At 40.7% G+C, this 14,087-nt stretch overlaps 1 protein-coding gene across 3 annotated transcripts in view; it reads left to right on the forward strand.

Annotated features, from left to right (window-relative positions):
- The window catches only part of AP5M1 (adaptor related protein complex 5 subunit mu 1), a 122,729-nt gene that overhangs the window by 71,442 nt on the left and 37,200 nt on the right, over positions 1 to 14,087 (forward strand). For all 3 annotated transcript variants that reach the window (XM_086937973.1, XM_086937972.1, XM_086937974.1), the window contains exons 4-6: positions 1,388 to 1,527; positions 13,576 to 13,661; positions 13,752 to 13,873. In XM_086937973.1, coding sequence (XP_086794099.1) covers positions 1,388 to 1,527; positions 13,576 to 13,661; positions 13,752 to 13,873 — 348 coding nt within the window. The remainder of the gene's footprint in view (positions 1 to 1,387; positions 1,528 to 13,575; positions 13,662 to 13,751; positions 13,874 to 14,087) is intronic.

Consider the following 14,087-nt stretch of genomic DNA (forward strand, 5'->3'; position numbering starts at 1 on the left):
GGGGACAAAATAAATAATAAATTGGAGGGACTACGCCAAAAGCCAGACAGGTCTAACAGGGAAATACTAGCATGTATCAAATGAGATGATACTTTAAAGAAATGCACCTACAATTACACAGTGGTTTAGCTAAACATCTTTTTCTGTTTCCATATTTTAATGTACATTTTATTTTGAATGCAAAGAATTATCATTCATGCTTTCAAGCTGCAGCAAATATTTGCCTTTAATCAGAGAGCATTCTGGGAGCATTGTTGGTAGCCTTATAATGTATAAACGTTGCCAACTTTTGTACATAATTATATGCTGGAACCACTTTCAGGAGTGCAAGCCAAGCTCACAGCATATCCTTTGAGCGCTCACCCTAATAGTAAAGGCTTTGTATTAATGAACCATATTAATGTTAACCCTAACTAAAGACAATGCTGTTTTACAGTTCCCTGATGTAATACTGTAAACTGGCAGCCATAGGGTTTATGCTGTAGGGAGTTGGGCCTATTTGTCCCAAGGACAAAATAAACATAATGACTTGTTGTCCTTGATGTCCAAGGCATCGGACACTAGGAATTCAACACTCTGGCCCTTATTTGGAGGAAAGAACAGCACATCACAGGGCGCACAATTTCTTGTATCTTATTCATTTTCACTGAAAATTATGATACATTTCTTCCTTTAGTATAAATGTTTTTTTCTTTTTCCAAACAGTATTCGTGGCCACTCGTACGTAAACACTACTCTGCCCTAGCCTGTGTACAACAGTGAGTTTGACATCGTTCAGAATGCCTTGAAAATATGGACACAACAGGGACATCTGTACGGGAATAAAAGTACAAGGTTGCTACATAAATGTTTTTAAAAATACAGGGAAAGTTCAAAAAGCTAAAATCTTAGATTGGCTGGTGATTTTGGCCATAAAATGATTTTTCTTGAACCAACACATTCTGAAACAAAGATGGAAAGTAGGTGTTGACCTAGAGTTCATTTTAGAGTGAACTTGAAATTAATTTTGTCTTTAAGTTCTAAAATTTTACCTCAACAAATGGAGTTTATCTCTGCATTTGTTTGGGTGGAGAATGATTAACTTATATGAATTTGATGCTGTAAAAATGGCAGTGAAACCTATGTTCATTATGCGCTGTTGCATGATGCACAGAATGTAATGTACTTTTGTGAGAACGGAGCTATGGTCAATCAATGCTCCTTGCTCCACTTCCGTATAATAAGTAAATAGTTTATGCCTATTAGTGTTATCATACCACTAGGCTGAAACGTATAATGCCCGGGAGAGGTTGCATGGGTTGTGAAGATGTATTTAGATACATGGGTCTTCCCTTGTAAATGTACCTAATTCCTAGTGCTACATTATTTTCTTTCTTTTCTTTACTAGGTGCCTGTGCCACCAATTTTGGCGTTTTACCAGGTGAAGGAAGATGATCTGCAGTTAAAAGTAACCGTAACACTGAAGCTGCATGAAAGTGTAAAGAATGGTTTTGAGTACTGTGAAGCTCGTATACCGTTTTTTAACAGGTAAGCGTAGTACAAATTACATATTATTTGCATTTCTTTGTGGTCACTCTTGTCACACTACACATAACGGAAACCTTTCATTGGGCTGAAAAATGTTTCGAGCAAATTCTACCAACGTGTGATTACTATGCAGTCACATCAGATTTGATTATTCTAATTGGTTTTATGTACTTTTATGCATTTTAATTCATGCGAAATAAAGTTTGATTTGACTTGAAAAGGGAAAATAGTCTTGTTAAATAAAGGCACTGTACTATTCGCATTGGTCAGTTAGTTGCAACACTGAATGAACTACAGTAGTTGTCATTTCTTAATGGAATTTGCATCCTCTTTTCATAGGTGCATTAGTCTTCCTAAAGTAGTAACTGCATTGTGCAGTTTATTGTGCAAATGTAGTTTCTTGTTCTAACTTTGCTATTTGGCTTAAAGATAGAATATATTGTTGAATCGCAAAATGATACTGATCCTAATCTATTTATTAATGTCTAGGTATTTTGAAATATATATTGGATTTGAAGCGACTTGTTCCGACTATAGAATTGGCACAAATTGAGCAAATTAGAAATCTTTATTAGTAGAATGACTAGGCCCGATATGAATCTATGCATTTTTATATTGCTCAAGTGAAAATGAATTAATAAAATGGTTGATGACTTTTTAATATTATGCTCATTAATTTCACAAAGCCACTTAGCAAGGGGCAGTCTGAGGAGTTGAAGCAAGCCTAAATTTTGTTGTTGAATGTCAATCATTTTAGACAGCATATGGCTAGCATTAAGGCATTATTAAAGTCTCCTAAAAAACTGGATACCAACAAATAACGTGGGCTAAACTCTTCTTTTCATATTCACAAACGAGTGTGTTGTCTTGTACTTCTAGGATTGTAAAACAAATCCAACGTGAAATAATCCAAACCAGAATCAAAAGTGTTGCATTTTTAGTTCCCATGGTAGACCAACATGTTGATTTTAAGTTTGTTTAATTGTAATTTTGCTGGATTAACTTGCTCTGGGTCCTTCAGTTGAAAGAGATGAGTTTATTTGTTGTTGTTTTTGTACTCATATTTTTTGTTAGAATTTTCTTGAAATATTGACAGGATATCCTCTTTTCCCATGAAACTCAATATTGAACTTGTAAAGCAAATAGTTGATTTCTGTGTTACAGGCTGTTTTCCTGGCAAGATTTGTGGAGTAAAATTCTTGGCTGAGAAGGCATTTGAAGGACTTTTGGTCAATATGCTTTAATTTAAACCAGTATCTAAAAATGGTGGCATTTCGCGACAGTGATTGGTCTGTTGACTTCAATCTAATCCCATTTGTTCATGGCTTGTTGATTGTGGTACTCAGAAGACTGATCTGTATAGCTTGCTTTGTGCTTTGTTAACCAGATGTTGAAATGGCCTGGAATTGCCTCCAATTCATAGGTTGATAGTGGTAAGATTTCTGCCTCTGTTACTTTTAAAAGTGGTGTTATCGATTGACCAGCAACATTTTTATTTTCTAGAAGGCAAATCTTAATAATGTAGTTGTATTTCCCAAGGCTTGTAAGCACATACTTGCGTGATCCTTTGGTTTGAAACTCTATCCTCAAACATGTGTAAGATGCAGCACTTTGGATGGGTTTGTCATTTAGAAACCAGGTCGGTCCAGGATTTAGGCGGCAGGCATACACTACCACCTTAGTTTTGTTGTGGTTGATCTCAAGTTTGTTGATGTGACAGCAGGTGAGTACCCTGAAAAAGAAAATATCCTACCTCCTAACTCTAAATTAAAGGGCTGCCACTGAGTGAGTGAAAGGTATGATCCAAATCATTTGAAGTTCCCCAGAAAGTGTTCCCCTAAAAGATAGTTTTCTTCAATATTTCTCTTTTCTCCTTTCCATTTTTCTTTCATTCCTCACAGCCTATTTCCATTTTTCCTTCCTTCTTTGCGTATACTTATTCCCTCTATTTTTTTGCTCTCTTTCTCTATTTGCCAGACACTTACATTGTGTTTACCCTTTGCATCATTCCTCTTTCTCTATGTTACCATATTTAGTTCCTTTGCCACCCCGTGATTCCCCCCACAACGGAGTCATGTCATGTTTTTTCTGGAAGTTATTACCTTTTGCTTATGTCTTTTAACCATGAGTCACAGTTCAAAGTCGAGAAAATCCATACAATCCAAAATAATCTGTCCGTCTGACCCTCACTCATGGTTGTACAGCCAGTGCTTCCCTACACCCTTGTGCAACAGTAACTGATTAGGTTGTTTAATCTATGCTTTAGACGAACACTTATGTGGTCTAGGAGTACAGTGTTGCCTGCCAATTGCATTATAGACGATGGGAGGCCATTTAATTTAATGAGACAGGCTCGCCGATTGCCCAGTTATCTCAATATCTACCACTTATAGTTAAATAACAGATGTGCTACTGTGCTAACTTTTTGGGGGTATTTGCTAATATTACAGTGACATTGATTCAGTTATTAGAGTAGAGAGCAATTATTGCTTCTAATAATGATCTAGGATACCACGTTGAGTCAGTTCTTTCCAATGTAGTCCTCCATTAATGCTGGCAAAGGTTTTTTTGAAACCGATGAAGCAAGCAAATAGTTTTAGTATTTTGTGTGCTATCATTTGCAGGTTACAATTGTGTTCATTATGACCCAGTTGACTCGAAGCCTAGTTTGGAACCTTGGTAGTAAATTTAGGTATTTTGTCCAGGTGTGAAGTTCTGATAATAATCTAGCATAGTACTGTGTGTCTGAGTCACTTTAGTGTCCATTTTCTTAAGATTTATTTCTTGAAGTAGGTTGAAAGATGTAAAATTGGAAGGCCCTCTTTTTTATGTGGGTGAGTGTGACTGATTGCCATCTGTGGAGCTTGAATTGCAGAAGCTAATTTAATTTGTCGTTTTAGCTGTTAAGTTTCCCTTGGTTTGGAGGTGTGGGAAGTATGTATGTGAATTGTTTTTAAATAGGAGCCTGTTTGTATAGTAAAAGGCACAACATTAAATGCTTTGTTGAGTTGGTTAAGGTGCCAAATTGAATTACTTTCTCAAACAGTAGTTAATCTTGGTTTAAAGTTCCTTTAAGTTGGCATGGGACTACTGGGGACAGTTAGCTTCTGGTTTGCTTGGCTAGGTCTAATATTGTTGAAGTCTGGCACAGACGTTTTCAAAACACATGCTTTTTCAAAACGCTGCTTTGAGGGCCTGAACAAAGTTTGTAATTCTTTAGGGATTGGATGTGTTCTTCGTTATTTTATAGTTGCCAGCGAGTTGGCAGTCCGCCAATAAAGGATCACCAAGATATACTGCTATGCGCTAATGAGAGCTTTTTATGATGAAATGGATAGATGGAGACCAGTAAAATCCTATGTTGATCCGTGCATGATGAATTGCTGATTTGGGTTTCTAGTCCTGTGTTTGTGATTGTCTGAATGGTCAGTGACATTTTGCGTGCAGGACCTTGCCAGTATCTGACCGCCATATGTGGTCAATTGGACACACAGGTAGTCCTAAGGTCAAAGCTGAGGTCACAGTTGGAATATGAGCACACCTTCAGGACGGGTGAAATATATCATAATCTAGTAGTATAGTACAGTAGTAGGGCAGGGTAGGCTAGTGGTTCAGGGAGCCAGGAGGTCCATAAGATGACATTCAGATACGTTGTTATTGTCATTATTTCTTCTAGGATTATGCTGGGAAAGAGACATAAATTCAACCCAGTTCGTATTGGTGGCAGAGAGTCAAGAAAGACCTGGAGAGACTGGTCTACTGGCTCTTTTTGGCTCACTGATGTCAAAAACACAAATTTCCATGTCAGAGACCAACTCTGAAATTTTGTATTCCAATGCCAGCTATTCTGTCCATACAGAGGGACTCTTTTGTAATGGGCCTCTCGCTGGTGTGGTAGTTCTCTCTCACCTTCACCTTGCCTCTTTCCCTTTTCTGGTATTATCCAAGAGTTTAGGTTGCCGTTCTGCCAATTGGGAACTACTAAAGGAAAGATTGATGGATTATCGTCTAAATCCAGAGCCTGGCTTTCTCTCACAGGAACAGGTGCATTCCTGACAGTTATTGCCCATGGGGGCATGAGGAAGGTTTGGTCCAGTTAAACGTTTGCGGGGCACACAAATGGAGTTCTGTGTTTCAGTTTTTTCGTTCATGTAAGTTTAATATTCTAAGTTTAGGACCAATATAAAGCCCAGTCTGGAGAATTGTGGCCTATGTAATAAGCAGACCTTTGTGGTCGACTTCAAACCAGTCTGAAGCACTGACAATCCTGCCTCTGTTGTGAATCGCTACCCTTAAAGAAATGAAAGTCAGGGCCTACGTTCATGCTTGCAACCCCTGTAGGAAGGTGGATACCTGACTATGGTTACCCAGATTTTTTGCCTAGTGTTTAGCTGGTTTTCGACTTAGTTGGCCTGGGATCCTGCTAATCAGGGCCCCAGGCTATCTGCTCTCTCTGTAAAATGGACTCCATGTACTTTAGGTACATCTCCAATTGAATATTGGGTCACCTTATGAGCCCCTGTATAGTGTACCTTAGGTACCCAAGGCATAGGTGCATCCAAGGCCTACCAGGGGCTGCAGCATGTATTATGCCACCCCTAGCTGGTCATCCAAATTGACACAACTGGCTGATCACTCAGCTGGGGCAAGGTGGTGTAATCACCCTTTGCTTTAGATATAGTATACCTATATCTAACCTTATATATAGACATATATACACCTATAAGTCACTACTATGGCAGGCCTTAACAATCCTGGAGGCAGAGTGCTTGGTTTTATGTGAGATGGTGCTCTAGCATTAGCTGAGCCTGTCTGCAGCTTTCGGAACCATGTCCTTATAGCCATACCATATACTCTTAAGTGCATTATCATCCTCGCGGTTGAATGCTAACTTTGGTTTGGCTTTATCAAAACATGTCGTGTAAGGTGTTATACGCTTTGGAATACTACCCCCTCGCCAGTTCTGGCGACGGGGGTAGCATTCCACCCTTTTAGAGGGAGAAGACATGTTGTTCCTAGTAAACCCGGTTAAAGTAAACCAGAGCCTCAGCATCACAAAATGGATGCTGCTGCCACAGACACAAGTCTGACCTCCTGCTGCTGGGAGTCCTTCCAGCGATGGAGGCTTGGACAATAGGTTTCCTGTCTTGGGAGGTGCTAGCACCACCCCAGACAGGCCATAGTGTATTGGGGCAGGGAGGGCTGAATGAAATGAGACACTGCCTGGGGCACACAAGGTGTCCCATGCATAGTCCGGTTGAAACCAGTTGCTGGGGCACTCCAGCCCCAGCACTGGCGCGGAACTGGACAAAGGGAAAGGGGTGTAACCACCCCCTTCCCTGGTCCCACCCATAGGAGGGACCTAGCAGGTAATCCAGCCCCTCATATTGGTATATAGGTAGGAGCTGAGTCAAGAGACTTTAGATTTATCCTGAACTGAAACTTGAAACGAAACTCTGGACCTTCGACGTTCTACTGAAGATAGAAGACTGAAGAATCTCCCTTGTGGTCAAGGAGTGACCACCCTGTGCAAACAGGCACCATCCAGCGATCTGCGGTTTGCTTTATCGATGCTCCCACCGGAGCCCGATCACAGAGCCTGACAAGAACCAGACTTCCAGACTTCCCTGAGCCCGATCCACAGCCAAAGCAAAGCTGAGACCCGTGGAGGCGACGAGAGACTTGGGACCGGCCATCTTGGAAAACCTGCACTTTGCTACTTGTGCAGCTCCCGAGGCACCCTCGAAGCTGTGCATTGGGGATTGAGAAGCCCCAGCCCGAGCACCTTCTGAACCGACGCACAGCCCGCCACACTCCACGAGTGCCGCGTGGGGCCTGCTAGTGTTTTTTGTGCTCGACGCGTCTGTCTGGTCGCTTGCCCGTTGGCTAGTGGCCTCTCTGACGACGAGCCTACGAATTTACACCGCTGGCCTGGTTGCTCCAGGCTGGCCCTTGCTTCCCTGAAAAGGAGAAGCTCATCAGACCTTGCTGGTCTGATTAGGAAGCCATCTTCAATTCCTGCGTGGGTTGCCTTTTGCTAAGGCTTGTTGACTCCAATCCGGAAGCCGACACTGCCGACAGCGAGATCCTTCGTGGGACAGTCCGTGCCCAGCTCCTGGTCGTCGTCGACACCTCCTGGTCCACGTGGCTGCAGAGACAAGCTTCACGGCATCACCTGATTGCTTCACGACATCGCCTGGTTCCTTCCCTGTTCCTTCCTGGTCACTGGCTAGTGACCCAGACTCCGTCCATTCTGCTTTCAGGTATCCTCATCCTTATCCTCGATCCGCCCTTTGGATCCAACCGGACACTTCTCTCCTGGTCGCCTGCAGCATCTTTCCTCAAAGCTCCATAGGATTCAGCGACAAAACCAGACACCCTTTCACACCTATGCACCTGCTTCCTGTGGGTGAGGTAACACGAGTACTCCGGTGCTCCTGTGGGTATTGACTATCCTAGTGTCCTAGTTTTCAATAGCTTTCTCCTAGTCCACCAGGAAGTGTCCTAAAAGAACTAGTTTCCATTTCTTTTGTTCCCATTATAACTCTATGGTAACTCACGTGTGTGTTAAGACACTGCACACGCCTCCCGTGGGCCTCCTGCTTCCTATCCTTTGGTAGGGCAGCGTAGCCCCAGCGATTCCCTAGGCCTAATCCTTGTTCGTGACGTGGTTCTTATACCACTATTTTAGTATATGGTTTAGCATGCCCCTAGGGCCCTACTGTATTTTGTGCAGCTTATTGTATGATAATTGAGTATCTTGTTATGTGCTTGTGCCTCTGATCTCATAAAGAGTGCAGAGGGGTTGTTTCAGAAATAAATATATATATATTTTATATATAACCTGTGTGGTGTCCTTTCATTTGGGGTTACATATGGTAAAACAGCTGGCTTCACATGCCCTCTTGAGTTTAGCCTAAGACTGCTTTGTCCATGCTACCACCTGGATAGCTGGTCTATAAGGTTGACTTTACAACCATCACCATAAGGGTTGTTTGGACTGATACAGTGTGCCCACTAGAATAGTGGACATCACATATCGGGCCAACTTCTCACAACCCCCACTTACCTTTATGTCTACTGCCTTGCGTCTCGGCCGGATGGTGGACAATTCAACACGAGGCACTGGCACTTCCTTTTGTTTCCCCAGTTGTATTATTATCCCTTCATGGGGTCTCCTCTGTGTCTCCTTTGGTTGTTAAGTGGAAAATAGGCCTGAGTACAGAAAACTGTATCCATTGATGCCTTGAGGCCTGAACTGTGCTGCACCCCCTAGACCATTGGCTCTTTAATAATAACTTTCCCTTCCCCATGGGAACAAGCGTCGACTCCTGTGCCAAGTGGGCCCTATGGGTCTACAGAGAATACACACCAGCTGGTAGGCATGGCACAGGCGGTGGGAGCTGCATCTGCATCAGTGTGTGCAGTATTTCAGCTATTTATGTTCTTTAGGAGTGAAGCAACTACCTGCGTACCCTCTGGGACACCTAGCTCCTGAAGTGTCGATTTGGAATATTTTCTGGATGTCTGGATGTCAAAATTAGAAGTAAGAGGGAATAAATTCAGTACCACACTTCATAGAAACATCACTGCCGCAAATGGGACACTGCATGCAGACAGCTGTCATTTGGAAAGTTAGTGGAGCATCCCTTATATGTAGATGTTATTTGCACAGTGGAATTGTACTGAAGAGACAGAATTTGAAAAAGTTAAACTTAATGAGCATGTTGATGTAGGCTAGAGGCTATCCGAAGTAGTTGTAGAAAAAACACTTGAGACAGCAACAAATACAAACCGCGATGACCTATTTAATAAAGATCTCGAGAAGTGCAAGAGAATAAGCACCTAATTTACAGAAAAAGAGGAAATTAAATACCACTTTTATTGTGTCGTAGCAGGAAGTGAAAAGGAAGAGATGTTGGCAATTATTGATGCCTAAAACTGGCATGAGAAACATTGTGGACATTAAACCAGCTATCACCTACTAGAAACCACAGTCAATAAGATTGGGTGATGACTACCTAAAAGTCCGACTTCAGGAACGAAAAATTAGGTTATAAAGTGCTCTACATACAAGTGTTATTATTTATATTTATGATTCATGAATGTTCTTTCAATAATCAATATGTGAGTAGGACAAGCAATAATGTTAGCACTACAACATGTTCATACAATCTCTCCAACCAGGACTGTTCTTCTCAAGTTGACATCATATGGATGTCAGTCTAAAATATTATGGTATTAAACACGTGACCAGGATCTTACACAGTGTGATGGATTTAAGAAGCTATGTGTAAAGGAATCTAAAACAGTACTACAGATGTTAAGTGAATACAAATTGGATACAGAACTATAAGTTGATTTGTGAGAAATGGGAATTTATGGATCATAATCGAAGTTGTGTCCAACTAAGGTGATGTTACTGAAATAAGAGGAATAATAAACATCGACCTCAGGAGGCCATAATAGGAAAATTAAATGTAAAGATTTGGGACATGGGTTTAAGCATTGTCATATAAAAGAAGTACATACAATGAAACAATCCTTATATTTGAAAAGGATAAGTACATTTATTATACTATGATGCTGAACTGGTGAAATTAAATGAATAAAAATACATAAATGTGCTCTCAGTTAAATCTGATTGAATCTATTAGCCAAATCCAAATGAAATGAAATATGAATATTTGGATCAAGGTGTCCCCACCACTTACGGAATCAAATGTGCAATGTTGATCATTAAAGAAATGTAACAGTTTGGTACGATTGACCAATCTAGAAACGGAGGAATTATGTGATACTGCATATTTTTTAATGAGTCCGAAGGAAATAAAGATTTGCTAAATTTAAATAAAGCCACCAAAGAAAATGAACTTTGTCAACTCAAAATTGAATCTAACATAATGAAATTAAGTTGTGCAATTGTGAAATGCCCAAAGGAGGCCCTCCAAAAGTCTGCAGATACTGAATACCCTGTAAATCACAATGTTACTTAAGAAACTCAGCACATCGGACAAGTTTGCCAATTACTAAATAAAAAAAGAGGAATAATGTGAATTTTTTTTAAACTGTCAAGAAATGAGCTCAAAGAAGGAATACGATTTTAGCCCTAGAAAAGGAAGTGTTGGCAGACTTGAATTGGAAAAGAGAAAAAGGAGAAGATAATAGAGAGAAATTTTCATGATGGTAAAAACCATTGAGACTTCACCTCTTGAAAATCACAACCCTGCCCACACTAAACAGTCTTAGTCAATAGCATTTTACACATTTGCATCTATGCATTACAGAGTCTGCAATAATTACTCTGTAATCATGGTTTAGATGCACTAATGAAAATGCATTTTTTTGTTTTACTTAAAATGTTCGTGCCAGTTGTTGTCTGCATGAAATTCATCACACCTCTGTTTTCTGAATGCTTTTTTTGTTCAGATGCATGATTAGGAAAAATGTAAAGGGGTGGGGGGCTTACAAAAATAGTATATCCCATATTTAGTTTCTATAGGAACTGTTGTTCTCCAGAACGGCAAAAACAGCTAAATGGAGACCTTAAATCAAAAGGTATTGTTTTTGTGGTTTGGTGTAAATGTATCAAAAAGTTGAATTATTCGCTTTTGAAAATGGGGTCAACATGAATCTTGGAAACATGCAAGTTCTCTCAATCACAATGAGAAAACTAACTTTGATGGACGCTAAACATGTGAATTCTAAACAGTCAAGAGCACGGGCCTCCAATTTGTATTTAGGAACATTAATTATTTTCCTCGAATTTGAGCATTTAAGTGAATGCACACATTTTTAAAGCGGAGATTCAATTATCAGGTCTGTGGCTGTGTCGAAAGCTTGGTAGGATGCCACAGGACAGGCCCTACAAGCAAGTGTTGGGTTGCAGTGGGGCTTGTGTGAAGGGACTGGTTGCAGGCCAGATCCTTTGTTCAGTGGTCACAGTGTACGAAAGCTGTAAGCAGCAGTGGTTGGATGCATGGGCATGGGATACATCATCTGGCTTGTGGCCTGGCCTAGTGTCCAACCCCCTGCCATGCATGTCCCCAGGCCCTAGACAGTGTGTTCTGTACACAGGCAGTTAGACGTAGGCTGTGGCCGCTGGGTAGTCTCTGCCCCAAACCAAGAGTTGTAGTTAGCCTCATGGGTGTGACCCACCATCCCAACAGCTAATGTTCCTTTAAAAAAAGAACCCTAAGAAATTCACTGAAAAAACTCTGGTTACAAGTGATGCTATGGTTGTAAATCCAAACCTAACCCCCCGTAATTTGCCAGTCATTATCTGCTGCACAAGCCTTAACTCACACCTCCACCATGACAATCATAAATCACTCACTATATTTAGGCCAATAAACTTTTGCACTTAACACCACATGATCATTAAATAATAAAACCTATCCAAGCAAAGACCTAATACTGTATCAATGGTGATGTTTTCAGTAACGCCAAAGGCAAGATGATGAGTAACGTCACCAGTGACCGTGTAATTTCCGAATGCATTTTACACATGTAAGTCGTGAACAGTTCTTTATGGGGGTAATTATGGGTTTGATGATGGGGTGAGCTAATTAAGGTTTTTGTGAAGCCAGGTCTTCACCCTCCACTCTCCTTGTGGCCAATCTCCTCTCTGCATGTCCTTTGGCCTTGCAGGGGCTGGCCACGGTGCCTGATTTATGGTTGGGCATGCCCCCAACCCTGTCTGGGTGCCAAATCCCATCTAAACCAGGACTTGAACCAGCCTCAGTTTCTACAGTTCACTCTGTAGATATTGAAAAGGCTAACCGCATTTTTCATTGTTGAGGGAGCTCACAAGAGTCTTGACACTATTACTCCCTTGGGAGTACCAATAAGATCCATCATTGCGAAGCATCGTCGGTATAAGAAAAAAGGCCTGATATTTCAACCTGCAAACAAAAGGAATTACTGCCCAATACTGAGCGAAACTGATATTGCCAGATTACATGTAGACAGTCCAGAAAATGAAGAATACATTGCAAGTGGTTAAAACCTACGCAAGGGAAAAGCGCATGTATTCTTGGAGCGAGTAAGGTCTTGAAATAGTTGGAGATGTGTGACTAGACTAAAACACAAGCACAGAAAAACAGAAGCAAAAGAAAGACCTAGGCAGATCCAGAAGGGTACAGGGAAGATACGACCATCAGCAACCAGCCTAGTAAGAGGAACCTCAAGACTAGTGGTCAGGAAAAGTGGTACGTTGAAAACAACAGAATATCAGTTTACCAACAGGAGGGTGGAGGAGAAAGATAGGAGTGCATGGTCTCTGGCATTTGTTTTTATGTTTTAAATTTTTTTCATTACATGGAAAAGAAAAGGAAGCAAAAGGAGATCACATCATTCAAAAACCATTGCGGCTCTACTAGCAAATTTGTAGATGTGAAATTTGATCTGCTATTGTGCCAGTAGCTAGCCTACAGATAGTTTTATTATTCAGGAGATCAGGGGACAACAATCAGGTTGCCAGGACTCTAGTTAAATGTTAATTCTCCACCTCATCTCCCATACCCAGCGGCTCAACTGCTGCTCCGCGATAGGGCACTGAAGCCTTCTCAGTAGGCCCCCAGCCGCTGCAAGCGGGATCCAGTCCTGGTCGGTATATAGACACTGTTCCTTGAACGTGGCTCAGCCGACTACTGCCCAAAACAAAACACCTTCAGTCAAACTCCCCAGAAGACCAAGGCACTTTGGCATCGTAAAGAGTGCTTGGCATTGATGTGCCCTTTATAAACTTACTAATGTTCTTCTGCTGAAAAAATTCAAATCTGTGCTGGAGACACCGGTTTTCCAAAGGACTATAAATTGTGTGTCATGTTCTATGGCTTCTTAACCACACACATGTGTTAATTACCGGCTGAAGCTAACATAGTCAAAATAATTCAAGAAATAGTAATGACTCTCTGTATTTAGTAATTAGAGCCCTATTAGAAATGGAGACCAAAAGCAGAAACAAATGCTAATGTTATCTATGTTATCCTGTCAAGTAATCTTTCCTGAAAAATTAATTTCTCATAATTGTTTTTTGCATTTTAGAGGTCCTATCACAAATATCGAATATAAAATTAGTTTTGGACAGTTAGATGTCTCAAGAGAGAAGAGTCTGCTTGTTTGGGTCATTGGTGAGCCACAGTTTCTTTAATTTTATCCAATAATTTTGATGTCACATCTGTTTGATTATTTCCATCATATTTCAAAACCTGTGTTTCTAGGTCAGAAATTTCCAAAATCACTTGAAATTTCTTTGACGGGAACTGTGACGTTTGGTCCCCGGAGCAACACGCAGCAGCAAGCCGTTGATCCTGTCTGTACTGGTAACACTTCATATGTTAAAGTAAGCTAATGTTTGAATTGTTTTGTAAATCTATCACAATCTTTTTGCATTGTTACAAAATGTATCCTTATAATTGAGCATTGAATATTGGATGAATTAAGTGATAGTATTCTCACGCAAGCCACATGGTTACAACAGTAATTATAGCTATGAATGTATTTGCATTTTACGAAAGGAATAAGGAACCGTTTAAAAAAATCATTACGTTATTTAT

This window comes from Lissotriton vulgaris, chromosome 9 (assembly GCF_964263255.1).
Source record: "Lissotriton vulgaris chromosome 9, aLisVul1.2, whole genome shotgun sequence".
In the NCBI taxonomy this organism is placed as follows: domain Eukaryota; kingdom Metazoa; phylum Chordata; class Amphibia; order Caudata; family Salamandridae; genus Lissotriton; species Lissotriton vulgaris.